Source organism: Aristolochia californica, unplaced genomic scaffold (genome assembly GCF_029961685.1).
Source record: "Aristolochia californica isolate CCGP_79_NKW_82.1479 unplaced genomic scaffold, dmAriCali1.0.hap1 SCAF_1, whole genome shotgun sequence".
NCBI lineage: Eukaryota > Viridiplantae > Streptophyta > Magnoliopsida > Piperales > Aristolochiaceae > Aristolochia > Aristolochia californica.
The window spans coordinates 60615077-60637179 of NW_027181770.1; the positions used below are offsets into that span (position 1 = coordinate 60615077).

Here is a 22103-nt window from a genome sequence, read left to right on the forward strand (position 1 = left end):
TATTATTATTGCTCTCGTTAATTTAAAATTAGGGCACTTAATTCCTAACACTATTAGCACTAAAGTTAATTCTAGAGTTGCAAGTCTTGTATTTTGTAGCAAATCAATAGATTAATTCACTTATCGGGGAACATTATATAGTTTGATATTGATGTACTATTTTGCTCTGATTTGATTTTGAGTTCAAATGAAGTGCCAAACAATAGGAGAAGTAATTTCATGCACTCATCTATTAAGGTATAAAAAACTAATATTATATAATAAAATAATTAAGTAATTTCATGCATAAAAGGGTAATAACTCAAAATTTGTACTTGTGCAATTGTTGACTCCTATTGTTGTTTTTAAACCCAAAACAATTTTACATTTTAAAAATATTATTATGCAAAAAATAAAATCAAAATTCAATTTTTTCCATGCAAGCAAATGCATCTAACTAGACTACAATAAAGTGTAATGTATTTTAAACTATTATTGATTAAGCAATAACACTTATTACTACTAATAGTAGTAAACGTACTCTTATTAAAAACAAGACTTCCTCATGGCGGAAAGGAAGGCAAAACCCCTCTCCCACAAATGGACAAGGTGGGGGGAGGGGCTCAGTTGAAGATGACTAAGCAAAGTGGGACGAGTGAGTTACAGTTGATAAAAACAAGTCAATATGCCGACTGCCCACTTGGTGTTTATCGAAATGCTTCAGTCGGTAGGTTTATTAATGCTTCCAATTCCTAGTCCTTGCAAGAAACTGACCTTAGTCTTTGCCGTCCCCAGTTGGGCATGAAAGCTCCAAAAAACAAGATTTGGGGGGAGCCAATAACCCAGGCGAACTAGTCAATGAACCCTTCTCCACAGAATTCACAAATTTGGATATCTTCAGACAGTAAATGCCACCATTGTTTAATGCTCAAGCTACAAGACAAGACTTGAGTTTAATATCACAAAGAGTTGACATCAGTTCTGGCCGGCCTGTGTTGATACTAAGCCAAGACTGGTGCAGTGGCGAAGCGGTCTATGCACAACTCTGTCTGCACTCTGTGCAGTTTTTAGTGATCATCAGATGGAACTGAAAAAACCCACAAACTAAGCTCTCCTATTTAAATTACTATTAGATATCTCTTTCATGGTGCTCAACTAAGTGAAACAGGTAAGGTGATTAGCACTGTTTCACTGGAAATTATATTTAAGAAACCCAGTTTTATATTAACAATCCTCGGTGCAAAACCGATGTTGCCGCCGGTTGCTTGAAGTTGAGAGACATCTTCTGGAGATTTTATCGATAACACATCGATAAACCAGCACGAAATGAATTGTAAGTACAAGTAATCTGTTTTTAGAGTTTTTCGTTTGGAAAGTATCGCAAACCTGCTTCAAAGTAGTGAGAACGGGAAGTAGTGAGAAAGGACAAGCAGAAGGAGAGGAAACAAGTCATAGGAGTCTTCTCCTCTTTATTCACTCTTTAATCTCTTTCTGCTCCACTAAGGACAATCAACCTGGAAGACACGGCTAGTGCTGGTTGAGTTTTTCAAAGCTTCAAAGAAATTTTATTCCCATGAAGGTTCTAGGAAGGGTGCAACCTCATGCAGGGCTTGTAGCATTGACTTGTCTTGGAGCTTGGAATCAAGACTTTTCTATAGGATGATTTTACCACAAATGAAAAATTGGGAAACCTTGCTTTCCAATATGTGCAGCCTAGGTTTTAGAACTCCGTGGTTGGTTGCATTTTAACATTCGGATACAGCACAGATTAGGTGTCACGTAATAAACTAAGCTTATTCCTTCCAAATAATATCTATTTGGAGTCTAACCTGCCCAATTGTATTAGACCAGAGAATATGACACGTGGCTCTCTCTTACTCTCTCCTTATTATATTAGAGTTTATTATATTTAAATTTGAAGATATTTTTATGAAAATATTCATATTTTTTTAAAATATATTTTTCTTCAACATAGGTATAATTATTTTTTACTTCCAAAAATTCAAAAACTGAAAAATAATTTTTGTCCTTTAGATATTTAATTTTTATTTTAATAATTTACAGAGACAATTTATTAAGCCATTTAATTTAATTTAAATTCTAATTCAACGTAGTAAAACTAAGTATAATGTGAATTATCGCTTTCTTTGGAAGCTTTCAATTCAGTTTTCCGATTTTTATTATGACAAATGGATACCTTGTAACAACATAATTAGACTAAATAGTGGTTGTAATTGAATGATCAATTCGGTATATTTCAAATGGATCCTATATGATGTGACACTAAGCATATCTTGTCAAACTAAAAGACCTTATTTCTTTAAAATTCCATTAAAATCTTTCAAAGGGCATCAATTAATCAAAGCAAGCATTCATATGAAACGTTAGTGTGTAAATTGTTGAAATGGTCAATTCTACTCATTGTATGTGGTCCATTTGAGACAAGACAAATAAAAAACAACAAGGAACCATATGATATTGCACCATGAATTTACCTTACTACCCTTCTATAATTAAGAAGGAAGCAAAATATAATAAGGCCATGGGTGATAAAGCAATTTTTATTTGAATTTCTCCCTTTATGTTAATATTAAAACTAATTTAAATTAAATTAAAGGTTTGAAGACAAGGATTTTTTTTTAATTTATTATTTTTTAATTTTAAAATGTTTTTAACACAAATTAAAAGGGTCACTTTTTTTTTTAATTATTTTCTTAATTAGTGGAGTCTCCCCAATTTTAATCTTATTTATTTGCATAATTTAAACAAAAATTTTAAAAAATTGAGACCATGGAAGTGAAGCAATAATGCTACATTGGAAAATGCTGATTTCACAATTCCATATGTAAGTTCACAAAGTAAAAAATGTACAAATGATGTCACACCCACATAATGTGCCATTTCTTTGGAAAGAAGGAGTACCCATGACATGTTAATTTATTAATTAACTAAAACAATTCTTAGGGATTAACTAAGCTCATCCATGGCTGTTAGGGATATCCAATTTTTATGATTCTTGGGATGGAACTGGCAAACATCTTCAACTGAAAAGATCATAGTTTCCCTAGTAAAAACTAAAATACTCTTGTTACAAATCTAAATTAAGATTCTTGGGAGTAATTCAAAATGGGTAAATCCAATTTCAATTTTAAAACTGACGAAACAGCTTATCTGGATATCTATAGTTATCTACTGAATCAAAATAGATCAACCCAACGATTAATTGAAAAAAGAAGAAGTAAATTACCCCTTTTGAACGGATTTATGAGAACTGATAATAGACTTTTTATCTTTTTTATTGGATTTGAAGATTGAAGACTTGAAAGACATAATTTATCCGCTGCTGCATGTGCAGCTCTTATTAATGGAGAATGAAGATGGAGCAGAAGAATATTCTCCCTGATAACCAATTTAACTATTCAGTAATTTGCCACTGGAGAAAAAGCGTTTCTTTGCTTTCCTTTTGAAGAATTTCATTTGGGGAGACCGAGATGCAGAGAGAAAGATTCTACATGGACTTTTATGAAAAAGGAAGAGGAGGAGGATGTGACTGAAAATCATGGAGGGAGAGACCCAACGGACATCTTGACCCAGTCAAGGACGTGTGGAGCCCAGTGATCGCTTCATGGCGGGACCCATGTAGGGGTGTGTGTGGGGAGGATCAAGGGGCTGGATTGAGAGCTGTGACATTTGTTGTTATTTGGGCTTTGAGGTTGGAAGAAAACAAGGAGGAACGGCTCCTTGCTAAGTTAAATAAATTAATAAATGATATCCACTTTAATATGGGGAGGTTTTTTGGGGTGTCTATAAAATGGGGAGGTTTGTGGAATCATAGCCTGCATGAAGAACTGCCATCCATTACACAGAGAAGAAGAGAAACAGGGCTATTCTATATTTTGGTCTCTCGTTCTGGTTTTCAGCGGAGGGAGTATACATAGCAGATGAATCATTTTTTCTGGGTTTGATTTGATTGAGTTCTGGGTGGCAGCCTGCCTGGTGGGTGTCCGGGAGGGAAGTGTATCTGGGGACCTGGATCGGTTATCTGCCGTTTTTTTGCCTCCGGACGCGGAATTTCTGAGGTGGGTGGTCCTCCCTTTTCGCCGATTGGGTGGTGGATCTGGTTGTGGGGAGGTTGGAAATCGGAACGGGGGAAGGAGGTGCAGTGGCTAGGCACAGGGGTTCTCCGCGTTCTCGTTATTGGTCCTTGTGTGAATTTTTTCCGTTGTGGGACTTGGGTTTGTTTCTCTTTCGTGTTCTTTCTGCTATTCCGTCCTTCATGATGCCGGAAGGAGGGTATTATAGCTCGAAGAAGACCGATGACATCTGCGATGATGTTTGTGGCCAGGTATTATGCGATACTGTTCTTTACTTTTTCATGGATCTGTTTTTGTTTTGTAATATTGTTTTCTTTCTCTTTCTTCTCTAATGTGTAAATGCCCATGAATTGGGGAGGCCTTACTTTGTCCATTTGATAAGGTTTCTCCCTTCCGAACCCTAGGTTCATTATGCTAAGCTTTACTTTATGTTTTTTTTTTTTCCATTTTTATTTTTTAAACGAATTTGACTCTGTTTGGTGTGTACCACAGAGACGCGTTCGAGAGGCATATTTTTGTTCTGCGGAGCTAAAGTTTCCGAATATCTTGATTCAAGCAACTGAATTTTGAAATTTGAAAATTGAAATACTTTGTTTAATGTTTATCTGATATTTCAACGAAAAAATCGACATAGGTTTTCATGCAAAAAGCGGATAAGTTTTGATATTATTTGAATAACTTTTTAGATTTTGGTCTGTGGCTATCAGTTTATTGCGTTTAGGCTTTGGGAACTCGGACTTTTTAATGCTGAGTAGTGTTTTTCTCTTCAGGTAAAGCCTTTGATTTGATTTTTTTTTTTTTTTTGTTTTCAATTTACAGGAGGCAACAAGAGCAGCTCTGAGTATGTCTAGATTGAAGTGCATTCTGAGGGGCTTTGATATAAAAGCTATCATCCTTCTATTCGTCATAGTTCCCACTTGCATCCTTGGTATATATTTACATGGCCAGAAAATATCCTATTTTCTTAGGCCGATATGGGAATCTCCTCCAAAACCTTTCCACAATATCCCACACTATTATCATGAAAATGTTTCCATGGAGACCCAATGCAAACTTCATGGATGGGGCATCAGAGAAAGTCCCAGACGGGTTTTTGACGCTGTTTTGTTTAGCAATGAGATAGATATCCTCACAATAAGATGGCAGGAGCTGTATCCCTATGTCACTCAGTTTGTTCTTCTTGAGTCAAATTCAACTTTTACTGGCTTGCTCAAGCCCCTGGTTTTTTCCAGCAACAGGGATCTGTTCAAATTTGTGGAGCCAAGGCTGACTTATGGAACTATTGGAGGAAGGTTCAAGAAAGGGGAAAACCCGTTTGTGGAGGAGGCTTATCAGAGAGTGGCACTAGACCAGCTTCTTAAAATAGCAGGCATAGGTGAGGATGACTTGTTGATCATGTCAGATGTGGATGAGATTCCGAGTGCACACACGATTAATCTTCTCAGGTGGTGTGATGATATCCCTCAAGTGCTCCATCTTCGGCTCCGAAATTACCTATATTCTTTTGAGTTTCTTGTTGATAATAAGAGCTGGAGAGCTTCTGTCCATCGGTATAAGCCTGGTAAGACAAGGTATGCGCATTATCGCCAAACAGACGACATCTTTGCTGATTCCGGATGGCATTGTAGTTTCTGTTTCCGTCATATAAGTGAATTTGTCTTCAAGATGAAAGCCTACAGTCATGTTGATAGAGTGAGATTCTCTCATTATCTCAACCCCTCAAGGGTCCAGGATGTGATTTGCCGTGGGGCTGACTTATTTGATATGTTGCCCGAGGAATACACCTTCAAGGAAATCATTGGGAAGTTAGGTCCAATACCACGTTCCTATTCAGCTGTTCATCTACCTGCATATTTATTAGAAAATGCCGAGAAATACAAATTTCTTTTGCCTGGGAACTGCAGGAGAGGGCGTGGCTAGATTTTGTTTCTGATCCCGAGCATACTGCTCGATTGGTGCTGAACATATAAGAAAGCCTCAGAGGTTTCTTTTGGATGTTGACTTGGTGTTGTATTGGATATGCATATATCCAACTAAATTAGCTCATTCTTTAGAAAGAGGAATCAGCTCTTTGGCGTCAGGAATGTGAATTTGTAGAATGACCTAGTGTGGGACCGTCTGAGGGCAGACATCTGTTTGCCAAGGTGCTTGCTGGGGTTCCCTGCCAGCTTGATCAAAACTGGTGTGCATCACCCTGGTATGGCATGATCATTCCCTGATCACTGTTGAATATACATATCTGAGTGGCGTTCCCAAGCTCTTTTTTATGGTGGGAATTTTGTTCTTATTTTTGGACTAATTTATTCATATATTCTTACCAACTTTGGTAGGTATCTTCTGTTGACTCCTTATTGTACCATTTGATTGCTTCTGTCTCCTCCTTTGAGGATAAATACTGATCTTACTGATTCATTATTTTAGGGGGCTTTTAATATTTTCTTTTTGCAACTTTTTTTTTTGGGATTTTGATACTTGACACGGAGGGTTGTCAACAAGAGCTTCCAGGAGCACATGAATTTGGTAGATGGTTTACGTTTTCATGAACAAAAAAACTTCTGCTATTCTATATACACCAATACTACCACTTTCCATCGATGGTTTTTCCTTTTCAAAAATTTCTCTTTTTTAATAGAATGAATCAAATATTTTACAACCTCTTAAAAGTTTTCAGTGCCAGGACTAAATGTATTCAGAGCAGAAAAAAAACTTTTTAACTTTGTTTCATGGAACTGGAACAATTAAGTTCAGTTTCTGACTCTTTTGCTCAACACATTTGATCATGCTCTGTTTCCTTAATAAGGAAGCATGCCCTCCTGCATTTAATGTTCCCCACTTGAACATGTGAAACAATAAATTTGCAGACCAGGAGCCATCCATTTCTTAAATGAAACTTTCAAATTTGGATGTGAGTACCAATTACAGCTGCAACTAAGAAGATTGATTTACTTATATAATCTCTGATTGCCAGTTTAAATCAGTCTTCGAATTCGAACAATCCCACGGTTTGCTGAAAAGGAACCAGATTGGCAGATTTTGATTTTCTATATTCCAAGGAAGCATAGGTGGCTTGTGCCTTATTCTGGTTAGCAGGATCGAACCCTGTGGAGTCTGTACAGCGGATGTGGGACCTGTGACTGCTGTCTTTGATTCTTCCAGACAGCCCACCTGATGCTGCCCAGCTTTTTTAGCTCTAAACTCTACAAAAACAATGTGAAAAGTGGACAGATTTTTATGGAGAGAGGATGGGCAAAAGGTTCAGAGTCTCGACAGAGCGACTCTGGCCTTCTTTTACCCAAAAGCGCAAAAGAGGATTTCATTGTCTGTTTGCCTTTCATTGCCATGAGAGTATCTAATCCCATTAACTGAGAAGCGTTTGCGTTATATGCACATGGGGAAGTTCTGATGGAGTAACCACCCCTGGTTTAATAACAATTCATGACATTTACAATATTTTGTATTTATAACTTGCCTTCCTTTTGTCATTTTAAAATAAAAAATAAAAATAAATTTTGAGTAAAATAATGTCTATGGGAAAATTTACGAAACATATATTTTCAAAGGATCTTTATTTTATGTTCACGCCCACAAAAATATAGGGTTATAATCCTATAAGATTCTTTTTCGACTCGAGTTTAAATAGGAGAATTTTAAGGTTATACAATTAAAAAACAAAATTTATATAATTTTATTTTGTCTAGTAGTTTTCTATCAACTAATCATTTGGTGTAAAATATGCAAAATAACTATAAATGGTTATCTCAGTCGTCCGATCATAATCGATCAATTGAGATAGCCATTTCGCGTATTTCGTACCAAATAGTTTTTTGCATTGGATCAGCCCTCTTTATGGCTATATAAATGGCTATATAATAAATTTGTTCATCTTATTTTTATATGAGCCTCACATTTGAAAATAATTTAAAATTTTTGTATCCAACGGTTGATATGTTATTGAAAAAAAAGTGAAGAAAAAAATTGTCAAAATCGGGGTGAGTGATTTACCCTTCCGTTTTTTCAGGATGAGCGTGGTTAACCCCTTTCTTAGAAGGGTACATGCTAGAACGGGGTCAGTTTGAAATGGGTCCGAGGGATGAACCCAACTATTAATTGCGTTATTATCCCTGATCCTAATCTTAGTTCTGCTTGGTTACATTTTCAGGTCTGCTGCAGAGTTTAGACAAATGTTTTTATTCCGGTTGGATTTCTGGGTCGATTCAATTTTTAACCCGATCATAACTACAAGAGAAAATGCGACTGAAGTAACCCGGGTTGGTCAGTCCGGGCACATCGGTCAGCCCAACGAACTGAACCTCTCATCCCATGCTCATCTCTTTCTCTCTCTCATTTCCCACGTTGTGATTTGATTCTCCTCTGGAACAGTGGAACCTCGACGAATTTGAGCGTCAGATGCCGTGAATGCTATGTTTCCTCGCCAAGAGGGCTAGAGTTTTCCAGTAACTTCAAACATCACCCTTTTATTGAAAGGTTGCTCGTCCTGTGTTGACGGGTTGATTAGCTAAGGGGTTCGAGTATTGGAGTTTTGCTCGTTCAGTTGGTTTAAATAATGTCGGGAGAAGCCGCGCCCGAACAAGACCTTGAAGATGCTGACTTGGAACTAGTTGAGTTCGATCCATCCGGTCGATATGGACGTGTAAGTATTTGTCCTTTTTTTCTTAAATTTATGTTCCTGATGTTGGTTTGAATGATTTTAATTATGGGATGTGATATTTGGAATTTCTGTCTCTAGATTTTTCCTTTTGTTCTGCATGAATTGTAATATGTGATATGTGAAGATATGCATGGGTTTTGAAAAAACTTATTTTTCTTCGTTGATTGTGATTCCTTTTTTGTTCTTGGTTTGGTAGGTTTATGCTTCAATAAATGCATCTTACATTTGAAGAAGGAAGTTTCAATTTATTTTTTTCCCCTTTTTTTTACTTTTTTTTTTTTTGCAGTATCAGGAGGTGTTAGGAAAAGGGGCTTTCAAAACAGTGTATCCTTGGAAAACTTTGTATAATTTTTTATCTGAATGATTGACATCTTGATTAAATAACATTTGGAAGAAGAGTTCGAATGTGACGATTAAAAAGTATAAAAACGCATGAAGTAGCTCTTCTATAGACCTTTGTGTCTCCTTCAATTAGCCAAAATTTCCAGCTATAGAGCATTTGATGAACTGGAAGGAATAGAAGTTGCTTGGAACCAGGTGAAGGTATCTGATGTCTTGCGGAATTCTGTTGATTTGGAACGCCTTTATTCTGAAGTTCATTTGTTGAAGACTCTGAAGCATAAAAACATTATTAAGTTCTACCACTCCTGGGTTGATCGCAATAATGATAACATCAACATCATCACTGAAATTTTCACTTCTGGGACATTGCGTCAGTAAGATATCCTCTTACAGTTGTTTCTCTAATTTGCAATTTCTTCCAATATCTCCAGTCTTTCTTTCTGTAGGAGAAGTTTATTGGCTATTTTTTTCTAGGTACCGAAAGAAACATAAGCGTGTAGACTTAAGAGCTTTGAAGAATTGGTCGAGACAAATCCTGCAGGGGCTTTTTTATCTTCACAGCCATGACCCACCAGTTATTCATAGGGACTTGAAATGTGATAACATATTTGTTAATGGAAATCAGGGTGAAGTGAAGATTGGAGATCTTGGACTGGCAGCCATCCTTTGCCAGGCTCAATCAGCTCATAGTGTCATTGGTAGATTGTGTATTAGTTTAATGAACTTTAAAGGCTTCTAAACTCATACGATTGATTCTTATATCAATTGTAATTTTTTATGAAGATATATATCAAATATAATTGTAATTGTAACTGTAGGAACTCCAGAGTTCATGGCGCCAGAACTTTATGAGGAGGAGTATAATGAATTGGTTGATATCTATGCTTTTGGGATGTGCTTATTGGAATTGGTGACATTTGAGTACCCATATGTGGAATGTGCCAATGCTGCTCAAATATATAAAAAAGTGACATCGGTGAGGTTTCTTAATTCTCTTTGTTCTTACTTTTCTTTTGCCTTTATCTTTTTATATCTTCCTGTGATTTGCTCCATCCTGTATTATTGTTTGACTTGTAATCTTCCATGTTGTAGTAACCATATTTGTCTTGTTACACCCTTGAACATGGCTTGGAAATTGAATTTAACATTTAAAAAGTTGCTTACAAGGAGAAGGTGAAAATCATGCGTTATAATGGAGTTGTATTCAATATAATAGAGTTATCAACCATTTCAAAGAAATAATAAATACCATTTAAAAAAAATTGTATAGGAGTTATCTAGGTATGACATCAAAGGAAAAACTTATCATATTGGGGGATGATTAAATTTTTTGCTCGTTGGTTGAAGTTGAAGCTGCCCTTTAATGCATTTACCTGTACATTACTGCATCATTACTGAAGGCCATGAAACAGTCACAAGTCACTGAAAATTGATGATCTTTTTCTGGATAGAACTTTACTAGACATCACATCTCTATCTCTAAACTAAAGACTGATATTTACTTCAATCATTTTTTTTCTTTTTTTTCTTCTGAAAAAGAGACAGACTTGTTATGGTACTTCAATATTTTGCTTGTTGGTTGAAGTTCAAGCTTCCCTTTAATGCTTTACTTGTAATACATCTTTTTTTGAAGAAGTATTTACTTGTATATTACTGCATAATAACTGAAGGCCATGAACCAATCATAAGTCACCTCAAAATCGATGCTAGACATCGAATCTTTACCTCTAAACTTAAAGACTGATATTGACATCAATCTTTTTCTTTCTTTTTTTCTTCTGGTAAAGAGACAGAGACTTGTTATTGGTACTATTTTTATCTGACTGATACTGGGCATGAAAAAGAAAAGAATTTGCAAGAGTTAAATGTGTATGAAAAGATCTCTTTACAAAGAGAATGGAGGAAACACAAAAAGCTTTGGGCTGCTCATTCTAATCTAATATTTAAGGGTATAATAGTCTTCTTTTTTAGAAAAAAGAAGAATAGGGGATGAGACTAGTTTACTTTTTCTCACAGGTTGGAGGACTTGTTTCAGTGGCTCAGTTTTTTATTTTTATTTTTTTATTTTATTTTTTTTTTTATCAATTTTGAACAAAGAAAATTACAAACATAGGTCTAGATCTAGACTATCATGTGTTAGAAATTTTGAGATGGAAGTTTTTACATTCTTTGATGTGTTTGAAATAATGCAAGTAAATAAATCTGAGCACAAACTTTTCTTTGTTTCTTTGTTTGTGCATACTGCTGTAAAAGTTGTATTCCTTTTAAAACTATTTCACCCTGCCTTTGCATTGAAGGACTGCTTTTCTACTGATGGTTGGTATCTGTGCCATCAAAAGGTCTCCGTAGCAAAGGACTTGCTAGCTATCTTAGCTTTATTTTTTGGAAATTTTGATGGAGATACCTGAAGAAAACTTTATTCTTAGCTACCAATAGTTAATGCATGCCCCTTCTAAACTAACGCCGAATTTGCCTTGCCATTTATCAAGTATCTTTGTGATTTCCTGATGTTATCACTGGTAGGAGGCATATGTTGACCTTGGATGTACTTAAGGACAGAGCAGAATTCAAGAAGCCGACTCACAGAATTGGCCTCAAATTATTTGCATTAGGTAGCGATCAGCCCATAGCATCTCAGAGAACCCTTTGCAATTTGACTTCTTTAATTTCTAAGTGGTTGCTTTACTTGGAAATTGCTTGTCCTTGAAAAATGAATAGATCTATCAACCTAGAACCAATGTTATAATCCTATCAAATCCGAACAGTCAAACCTTTTGTTGAAAAGCAAGAAAAGGGGTATTTAGATAATTTCACCTTGGCATTATTTATATTTCTTGATGTAATCTTATTCTCCATGTCAAACTATATCTATGGACCAAATTTCATGTAAAGGGGGCACATAGAATAGAAGATATAGAGAATTAGGGTTTTCTCTTAATGTAGGGGCAATGTTGTAAATTGACCTCAACCTACTCAACCCTAAAGCTATAAATAGAAGCTGGGGGTCGTCCAGGTCCCCCATCTCAGCTTCTTTTCTCAATTTCTCTTGTCCACGTTCTCTCCCTCTCATTCTCTCTCTTCAACATTTCTTCTTCTTACTTTTTTCAAACCTTGTAATTGGAACCTGGAGGGCCAACCTGGTTTAATGTCTGTGGTTTAACTACCTGGAAGACCAGAGTGAATGGTTCAACCAGAACCAAGCTGACCTGACCCAGCCAAGTCTCTTTTGCAGAAGAATGGAATAGAGTCATATCCACACAAATGAGTGTCTTGGATGGGACTTGATGTTGAATAAAATAAAAGCCAGTAGACTACCATTAAAGTACGATCACCTATGTGATTACTATTGGAAAGATATATATTCTTAGTTATGCACAAAGACTTCCTATACTTGGGGGTATTTCTGTTTGTTTAACGTTGATTCTAGATCTGAATGTAAGTCAAATGTAGACATAAATGTATGACCTTCTAACAAGCTAGTATTTAGTTAAACACTATAAATTTTTTTAGTTGAAGTTTTTTTTTCAACTAAAAATATTTAAGAAAATTTTGTTATATTATGTTAGATACTTGTGTTTTTCATTGTAAACAAAACTATTTTATATTATTATGAAGCTAAAATAATTTCAATTATTTTATGTGTTTAAAAATTCTGAAAATAAATTTGCTGTTATAGTTGTGCATGTTGTATGTTAATGTTGTACCTACTAATTTATATCTATTTTTTAAATTAACTAATTAATGTTTATTTATGATATCATAACTGGTAGTAATGTTGACAAGACTTGGTGACTTCACCAAGTTTAACACATTGCCCAAAACCATGGACAACTAGAGAAAATTACAGATATCCCTTATTCTTATGGTACCTAATCAATATTTGATATTGTAATGGAAGCCTTGTGACAACCATAACTAATTTGAGTCTTTGAAGACATTATATTACCATTGTTTGAGGACACATGAATGAGAATAGATTATTATTGTTTGAAACACTTGACTGGTGATTCCCGACATAGTTATTTCCCTTTCTTTTTACTTTTCAGTTAGATCTTTTATTGGCAAAATCTAGGACTGGAGTTTATTTTCGAAAAGTTTAGTGGAGGGTTTCTGACCAACGAAACTAATCTCAATAGAAAGAAATTACTTGTAAGATTAAAAGTCGTATAGGTATGGAGGATCATTTGAGTATGATAATACTTGATAGCGTGGACCAAATCGTGTTTTTATGAGCTATGTCATATTTGTAGGTTCAAACTTTGTTGGGTTGAAGCAAAACATGAGTCATTTCCTGTTCTTACGCTCTTTAAAACTGTTTTCCTAAAAATTTGTCGGATGCCAGCTAAATCAAATTGACTGATGAATCAACTCCTTTGTTCATTGACCCATCATGTAGTTATTTTGATTTTTCTTTCTCCCCAATGACAATAAATTGGTTTTGAAAAGGGAAAAAGCAAAGAAGGAATATGACAAGTTGCAAATGAAGTAGCAAAACAAAAGGTAACAAAATTAAAATGGCAATCTAAACTAGGGAAACTAGGTGGAGAAAGGATAAGAGGGTTGAAAGAATATGTTGTAACCCCGCTCTATGCTTAGCCAAGCTTGATACTTTGATTTCAAAAGTGCTTGAGTGAAGATTTGAACCAATATCAATTGAATCATAGCAAGACTTTCTAACCACTTTCTATGTTTGCTTGACATAATAATTTGTGAAAATATATCTAATCGTTATAAAAAATATGTAATGTGATAAAAAATTTAATTTATTTTTTATGATACCTTCTAGACATTTCATTAGTTAGAACATACAATGAGTTCCTTTAGAACTTTGACGCGATTGGATTTGTACATGAGAGCAAAAGGGGGAAAAATAATAAGGTTGTTATTAGGGAAATTTTACTAATAGTTTTACTTTTAGTTTGGATTGATATGACTTTGAGATAAAGAGTGTGATTGTTGTGATTGAGTGTCCCCATGATATTGTGAAGGCTCATGGTCGACATCTCTATATCTTAGTATTTTATAGAATAGTGTTAGTAACTCTGTGATTGATTCTAGTGAACCAAAAAATGTTAATCTTATAATTCCACATATTGACGTCATTATTTGTTGTTTAGTTTTTTATGAAGTGTTGGGTATGAGTAATAAATGCTCTTATGGCTCTTATGAATATTTTTTTTTTCTTCTTACTTGTTTCCAGGGCATAAAGCCATTGTCATTGGGAAAAGTCAATGATCCAGTGGTTAGAAGATTTATAGAGAAATGTATTGCTGATGTTTCTGAGAGATTGTCTACAAAAGACTTACTCATGGATCCTTTTCTCCAATCAGACAATGGGGATGAAAATGTTGTCCAATATTTGCAATCAGATCCTTCTAATTCAGGTAATAGCTTAATGGGTTTTCTATTAAAAAAAATCCAACAAGAAGATTTCATGCTATTTTAGGTACTCAGAAGACATTGATGCAGATTATTACAATAGCCATTCAGAGTCAAGCAGCATATTTATGGGTACAAAAGAGAGCTCACCAACAGGAAGTCGAGGTTTTACTGTGGAAGGCCAAAGAAGAGATATCAATACCGTATTCTTGAAGCTTCGGATTGTTGATTCCACAGGTCATTTCTTATCTTTATTCTTAATTGATCTAAAATTTAACATTTTTTTGTGACCCTTTTAGCCTGGGCCTACAGGTCACCTTCGCAATATTCATTTTCCATTTGATATAGAAGCAGACACTGCAATAAGTGTTGCCAGTGAAATGGTTACAGAATTGGATCTTACAGATCAAGATGTTACAACCATTGCTGCTATGATTGATTCAGAAATACAAGCCCTAGTTCCTGAGTGGGTTCCAGGAGACGCTTTTGAAGATAACTATAGTGATGACACACCTGTTACAGATAAATGTGAGTCAGAAAGTAAAGTTGAGCATTCTGCATTGGAACATGAGTCTGATCATAATAATTCGGGTGATTTTGTACTAGAAAGGTTTCCATCTGGTCGTGTCTATTGGTCTGATTCACCCAAAGGGGTGGGTGATGGGTCCCCACGTAATCAAATTCAAGCAAGCCTATCTTCAGAGATGGTTCGAAATTTAAACAGAGGTTCTAGTTTACCTGCTTCTCCTGACAATCACAAAGATCAAGGAGATTATCAAAATGGTGATGTTACTTCATTTTGTTATGAAATGGGTTTAATTGGTAAAGATCAAAATGAGTTTTACAAGCAGTTAAAACAAAGCAATGCAGAGAAAGTAAAAGTTATTGCAGAGAAATTGGAGCATGTGCTAACTGAGCACCAAAAGGAGGTTAGTGAATTAAGGAGGAAACATGCTCTTGTTGTAGCTGATCTTTTGAAGGAACTCCCTCCGGAACTACAGATGGGTGTTTTAAATATGTGCATATGGAAGTTCCCTGATTTGTAGGCAGCTTGTTATAGTATGAAGTTTGATTCTAACGGAAAGTGTAATCTCTCTCACCCAGTCATCTTTATTGAAGAAAATACAAAATTTTGGAAGACGAAGAAGAGCATAGGATGGCTTTTTTGAGCTAAATTATGTGAAAATGTTTGTTTCTTGATTTGATGAAATCTTTCATGCAAATATTGGTCTAAGAAATTCTTACTCGCGATTGAGAAGAGTGATCAGTTGCCCCCTCATCATCAGAATTATGGAGCAATACTTACTTGTGGTATAGCTCCAAAGTTAAATTTTGTGTGTCTTTTAGGGGGCCTGAAGGAGGTTCAACTCATCCTTTTGTTTATATTTTAGATAAACGCCCACGAATAGGTGAGTATATTGTATATAATCCTCATTGTAACACTACTATTTTTCTTTTTTTTCCTCGGTATGTTGCTTAATTCTTTGTTAATTTGTTACCCTTTTTTTGTATAATACCAGTATCCTGAATGAGCAGAACATTAGGTATACTTCTTGTCACATTACCTTCAATTATTTTTAAGAATATCTTCAATTCATTTGGTAGTTTTTGTTCCTCTAGAGAATTAGTAAAAGGTTCACGAAATTCTGATTTATTAAGTTGTTTACCTTTCTTCAGAGCATCGAACTGTTAATGCTAGATGTGATTGGTTCTTTGTGGCTTCTTACATTTGACTGCAATTTTTTTCCTTATACTTGATTCTCCTGCGTGTATGTGTTTGTTGGAACTGCACCATTGAAAAGTTTGCAAACGATGACTTCTGCATAGATGAATTCCTTGAGTTACCTTCAGTTGTATCTTCTCCTTCCAAACTGGCAAGTCTCATCTTCTCTGCTTGGTTCTCCTTGATTTTTTTTTTCTCTGTAACACGTCAAAATTGTTTTTTTTGCTTCAACTCGTTGTGATGTGGCTTCATTTCCACATCAAAACTTCTTGTCATTGTGAAGTTGGGAATCTCTGCTTGAAAAAATGTAATTCTTTCTTTGATTTCTCCTATTACTTGTACCTCCCTCAGAGCAGCTGCTGATCTTCGTGCTCAAGTGATTGCCTGTAACACCATGCAACTCCTCTTCAAACCACAAACCTCATTTGCTCTCCTGTAATAAATCATTCTTCAAAAAATAACAAATTTCAAATACCAAACACTAAATAGCATAAAAACTAAAAATGAATAAATAAATTCATTAAATTGTAACTTCATGAAGCCATGAATCATACCAGAAGAAAATCCATTATGATTAAAAATGTATATATTTTAAATTTATTTTCTGGCAGAAAGCGGTTATGACGGCCTATTTGCGGTCCCTTGCTTCGGTTCCCTGATGGAGATAAGATAAACCCTCGAATCTACTCCCTTCACAGTACTTTCTGCTTTCTTTCCTCTCCCCGGAGAAGAGACCCAATTTCCATTTACCTCTTTCCGTCTTCCCCTCCTATATCCATGGCTATTGCCGGAGCAGCATCGTCTTCCTCCAGCGTTGTCTTCTTCTCTACTGTCAGAGCCTCCGCAGGTGGCAGTAACAGCAGACCTGCAGCAGTACCCGTGAAGAAATCCTCCGCTTACCTTCTCTCCTCTGCTTCTTCCTTCATCAATTCATCCCCGTCCCAGTGGTGGGTTACCCCTTCTACCTGGACTGCCGGCAGGCATTGCACCGGCCTCACCATCCAGGCAGCTCGCGGCAAGTTCGAGAGGAAGAAGCCCCATGTCAACATCGGGACCATTGGACACGTCGACCATGGGAAGACCACTCTCACCGCAGCGCTCACCATGGCTCTTGCTTCAATGGGTAACAGTGCCCCCAAGAAATATGACGAAATTGACGCCGCCCCGGAGGAGCGCGCCCGTGGTATCACCATTAATACGGCTACTGTGGAGTATGAGACAGAGAACCGCCACTACGCTCATGTCGACTGTCCGGGTCATGCCGATTATGTCAAGAATATGATCACCGGAGCTGCCCAGATGGACGGTGCTATTCTGGTCGTCTCCGGCGCCGACGGCCCTATGCCTCAGACGAAAGAGCACATTCTGCTCGCTAAGCAGGTAGGTGTCCCCAATATGGTAGTCTTCTTGAACAAGCAGGACCAGGTGGACGACGAGGAACTTCTCCAGCTCGTCGAGCTTGAGGTTCGGGAGCTTCTTTCCTTGTACGAATTCCCCGGAGATGATATCCCCATTATCTCCGGCTCGGCTCTTTTGGCTCTCGAGGCCTTAACGGGCAACCCTGCAATTAAGCGAGGGGAAAACCAGTGGGTGGATAAGATTTACGAGCTAATGGAAGCCGTTGACAGTTACATCCCCATCCCCCAACGACAGACTGATCTCCCGTTCTTGCTCGCCGTTGAAGATGTCTTCTCAATTACTGGTCGTGGGACTGTCGCCACAGGTAGAGTCGAGCGTGGGACCATTAAGGTTGGAGAAACTGTTGACATTGTAGGCTTGAAGGATACTCGCAACACTACAGTCACAGGGGTTGAGATGTTTCAAAAGATTCTTGATGATGCCATGGCTGGGGACAATGTCGGTCTTCTTCTCAGAGGTGTCCAAAAGGCTGATATTCAAAGAGGGATGGTATTGGCCAAGCCTGGAACCATTACTCCCCACACCAAGTTTGTTGCAATTGTCTATGTGTTGAAGAAAGAGGAGGGAGGAAGACACTCTCCTTTCTTCTCCGGCTACCGCCCGCAATTCTACATGAGAACCACTGATGTGACTGGCCGGGTGGCATCTATTATGAATGATAAGGATGAAGAATCAAAGATGGTTATGCCCGGTGATCGAGTTAAGATGGTTGTGGAGCTTATCATGCCTGTAGCTTGTGAGCAGGGAATGAGATTTGCTATCAGAGAAGGTGGAAAGACTGTCGGGGCAGGAGTCATCCAGTCCATTATTGAATGAGTTAGCTTTTACTCCAATTTGCTAACCTCACTTGTATGTGAGGACTGAATACTCCAGGTTCACATTCCATTCCTTGCATCACATATCGTATGTTACTAAAATTTTCCATCCTTCTTGTTGCTTATAAGCGGTTTAAGCATTTTAATTAGGTTGGCAAACCCGGGGACGGTTGTAAGTGACTCTTTACCTATTTTTGTTGCCTCAGATGTTTTGGTCATTACAGTTCAGGACACCAATGTTTCCTGTAATGATAAAATGAAATGCTCTTGTTCTTGTCCTTGGGAACCTTCATTTAATTTTTTCCCATAATGTTCCTGTTATTAGTATGTTATATGGCCCTAGGTACATTCTATAATAACCAGCATGCAGTGTAATCAGGTACTCAAGTTTCTCATATGAATTCATGGATAATGACAAGATTTTGCAGGGTTCTAGTCTTGCATTGGCTGATGTGGATAGAATTGCATAGGGTAACTCTTAATTCTAATGCATATTAGGTCAATACATAGTGAACCACCAATTTAGGGAACCATAGCTGCAGCTTGATTTAATCAAGAAAAAAACAGTAAATGATGCCAACAGCTGGAATTTTGGATCTTTCTCTTGTTCAGGTGGTCTGCAACATGGTTTGTTTTACTCAAACAAGGTGGCAGGATTTCGTAGGGTATGACAATCTTCAGACAGGCTGTTTGCATACTCTATTCCTCGTTAACTTTGTTGAGCTTAAATGCTGTAGTGCAGACTTGGTCAGTTGGTCATCCTCTATTGCCTGATTTATGGTGATATGTAAGTGGACAAATATGGATGTAGCATGTGCCTCTACTGGTTAGTTTTTATTAGTTCAATTCATGTTTTGTAGATAGAGTTTGTGTGCTATCAGCTTTTCTCCATAAGATCAAGTAACTACTCTTTCTTTTTTCCTCATATAATTAGCATATCATTTGCCATTTAGAGTTAGCACTTAGCACCATGCAAAGAGATCAGTTACCGGCATTTCATCTATTTCCCTTACACATGAGTGTATATGGGACTGCTCAATAATATCTTCTGCTTTATGGGTCTACTTTTAAGCTTCCTGCATTTCAATTATATACCTGTTCCTTGCTGCACTACAAATATCCTGAATGTTATTAGCATAGTTCATGTTCTCATGTTATTCTCTCTCCTGATTTTATGGTATTTGTAGGTGTCTGTAGGTAGGACATGCTTTCCAAATTACATTTTTACAGCCAATTTCATTTAATTTTGTACACACAAATTTTTGAAGGAATGTTATAATGATAGCCACTGCAGTTTGCAATTAATAGGAACTATTTCTGCCTCTAGTTATGCTTGCTTTCCTCCATCCATTCTCATATTCACTATAATCTCATTATTTGTAGTTGGGCTGAAGAACATAGTTGTCACCTGCTATCTCTTTCATAATGGATGATTTTGAGTTGGGTGCCTTTTCTGTATGTGATATTGGATGTGCAGATCAAGCTATCATGCATGGTATAGCTTGCATCTTAAAATAAGTAATATTGAACATGTGTAGAGAATAATTCTTGATGGTCACCACTTTTTAGTTAAAAAATGCACCTTTCTGCTCCCTTTGAGTGTTAGTTTGTTTGGTTCAAAACTTGCTCAGACTTGTGGTGAGTATCAGCATGCTCTTCATGTCAGTTGTTGGTTGTTCTGTTCAGTCCATGATTTTTGCTTTAAAGGTCATGAGATGGGAGATGAAGCCAGTACCTTATACTTCTGAACGTCTCACAGTTATGCTATATTTTAGCTTTGCTTCTCTATCTTTTGGAGCCTATTGTAGTCTCTTTGAACTTGGACTGTTGTAAGTTCTCTTGTTAATGTAAAAAAATACTACAAACTGTGAACTGCTGTAAGTTCTTTTGTTAATTTCAAGACACTATCCGCATCAGCAAGATGGTAATATTCAATATGCAGAGACTTCCCTTGGCATCTGTAGCTCATTTTTTATGTATTCTTCTTTTTGCCTAGAACTAATTCAGCCGGACCTGGACTTATTTCATTTCTCTATAAGAAGGGGAATGGCCTCAGAGACCTGATGATACACAAGACACAGAAACATGATCTTATGTTTTCTGTTTGGTGCACTGAAGGGAACAAGTTGTTGCTGTTATTCTGACTGTCATACTGGTAATCCATTAAAAATGCAGGAAAGAAGCATCTAACATTGATCATGATTCAGGATCTTAAAACGGACGTAAATATACAGGAATTTGTCACTTTCTGCCAGAATGTTTGATATCTTCATTGTTTTTGTTTTTTTAAATATGGTCATTTATGCAACTATGTGACTTCAAAAAATGACAAGCCAGCCAAGTATCGCTGAAATTGACTTTCATGAACTCAAACGAACCCAGCATGTAAATACAGAGGTTACAGACGGCAGGAACATGCCTATACCATGTTTAGCTGCCGAGATCTCAACCTAATTACTTCTCATTTTGGGTATTTTGAACATTACAGATATTACTTTTGGTTAATTGAACATCGGGGTAAGCTTATGAAGATTTCCAAAGGGTAAGTAAGGAAGCTTATAGTTCCACTAAAAAATGGTGTTACAGGTCCACGAAGTTGTGATGTTTCTTGTGTGATAATAGACCCGTTTCAGCGCCAGCTAGTTCTCATCGTCTTCTTCTCTCGCCTGTTTTTTCCCTATTCCTTTTATCTGTGATTTCATGTCACTATTGGTTCAAAGAAGTCAGTTCATTAATCACAGTACCGAAGAAGATGCAACGTCCTACTCTTGGCCTAGACGACGGAATTTCTGCAAAACTCCAAAACAGTGTACTTGTGTCTTAGATAACAAATCTGCTTCTTATTTTAATACCTAACCATGTCAGCTTACCTTACATTTGTGGGTGTTGAAGACTATATAAAAATCATACTGATGCTTTTTGAAGTAGAGATAAAGCTACTGGTCAAACAACTTCCACTGAAATTCCAGTATTGTCTAGTTGTTTTTCTGGAGATGTGGATCTTGTCGTAGGCGAAGAAAACAAAGTCCCTCAGAGAGATGCCTCGCTCACCTCGGTTTCGTCAGCCATGCCTATGGCCGGAACTAGAATACAAAACCGGCAACTATGAACAATGGAAAGTTCCCAAGAGAGCTTTTGAAATGGGTAAGCCTTCTCCCAAATCACTGACCTGATTGGGAAGAAGACATCGAGCTGCGGCCATGTTGAGGAGGTACATTCGTGTTTTGGGGGCAGCTTGGTACTACCGGAGGAATTCCAAACTGGGAGATGGGTCGGTCTCTTCGGCTTGCTTCAGTTCAATTCAGACGGATGCTTTCAGTTCAGAATGCAAACGTTTGTCGGTGAGAATCGTTCTAGCTGGTGGGCTGGTGGAATTGTATCAACGCGCAGTGACAGCAGCTGAGGTGTTGGAGAGGCACCCTGGGATGTGCTTTGCCCGGCAAGAAGTTTTCAGAAGACCGGACGAATCGATTTTGGAGCCGAAAGAGGTGCTCTTACCAGGTCAGAAATTCTATCTTGTCCCCATAACTACAGTGATGAAACTGAAACAGAGAAACTCGGGGACGTTGCAGGTTGCTGCAAAAGCCGAGTCTGTTGCGTCTGGCACAGGCGTTGATGAGTCTGATGAATTCTTTTCTGCAAAGGATTTCTATATTTCCAGTGATAAATGGACTAAATGGATC

General features: G+C 37.0%; 3 protein-coding genes across 4 annotated transcripts; all 3 read left to right on the plus strand.

Moving 5' to 3' along the window:
* The first annotated feature begins 3793 nt into the window (after positions 1–3793).
* Positions 3794–6576, plus strand: LOC137954079 (uncharacterized). Its single transcript, XM_068801633.1, has 2 exons — positions 3794–4324; positions 4893–6576. The coding sequence occupies exons 1-2, from the start codon at positions 4256–4258 to the stop codon at positions 5991–5993; spliced, it is 1170 nt and encodes a 389-aa protein (XP_068657734.1). The 5' UTR covers positions 3794–4255; the 3' UTR covers positions 5994–6576.
* A 1866-nt stretch (positions 6577–8442) lies between these two features.
* On the plus strand, positions 8443–16012 carry LOC137954040 (probable serine/threonine-protein kinase WNK3). 2 transcript variants are annotated; one of them, XM_068801629.1, is made up of 8 exons: positions 8443–8724; positions 9029–9066; positions 9231–9458; positions 9559–9782; positions 9903–10060; positions 14285–14468; positions 14554–14700; positions 14776–16012. In XM_068801629.1, the coding sequence occupies exons 1-8, from the start codon at positions 8638–8640 to the stop codon at positions 15507–15509; spliced, it is 1800 nt and encodes a 599-aa protein (XP_068657730.1). In that variant the 5' UTR covers positions 8443–8637; the 3' UTR covers positions 15510–16012. The 2 variants fall into 2 exon arrangements, with proteins under 2 accessions (XP_068657730.1, XP_068657732.1); XM_068801631.1 differs by lacking the exons at positions 9029–9066; positions 9231–9458 and having other exon boundaries at positions 8685–8724.
* An 851-nt stretch (positions 16013–16863) lies between these two features.
* On the plus strand, positions 16864–18717 carry LOC137954063 (elongation factor Tu, chloroplastic-like). The gene has a single exon (XM_068801632.1). It carries the CDS (start codon positions 16964–16966, stop codon positions 18419–18421), a length of 1458 nt encoding a protein of 485 aa, XP_068657733.1. The 5' UTR covers positions 16864–16963; the 3' UTR covers positions 18422–18717.
* The last annotated feature ends 3386 nt before the right edge of the window (positions 18718–22103 follow it).

Bases quoted from the DNA above. Each gene is read 5' to 3' on its own strand.
- LOC137954079 (XM_068801633.1), top strand. From the start codon at position 4,256: ATGATGCCGGAAGGAGGGTATTATAGCTCGAAGAAGACCGATGACATC. The intron at 4,325-4,892 runs GTATTATGCGAT...TTCAATTTACAG, and splicing joins GCGATGATGTTTGTGGCCAG to GAGGCAACAAGAGCAGCTCT.
- LOC137954040 (XM_068801629.1), top strand. From the start codon at position 8,638: ATGTCGGGAGAAGCCGCGCCCGAACAAGACCTTGAAGATGCTGACTTG. The intron at 8,725-9,028 runs GTAAGTATTTGT...TTTTTTTTGCAG, and splicing joins CATCCGGTCGATATGGACGT to TATCAGGAGGTGTTAGGAAA. The intron at 14,701-14,775 runs GTCATTTCTTAT...CTGGGCCTACAG, and splicing joins TCGGATTGTTGATTCCACAG to GTCACCTTCGCAATATTCAT.
- LOC137954063 (XM_068801632.1), top strand. From the start codon at position 16,964: ATGGCTATTGCCGGAGCAGCATCGTCTTCCTCCAGCGTTGTCTTCTTC.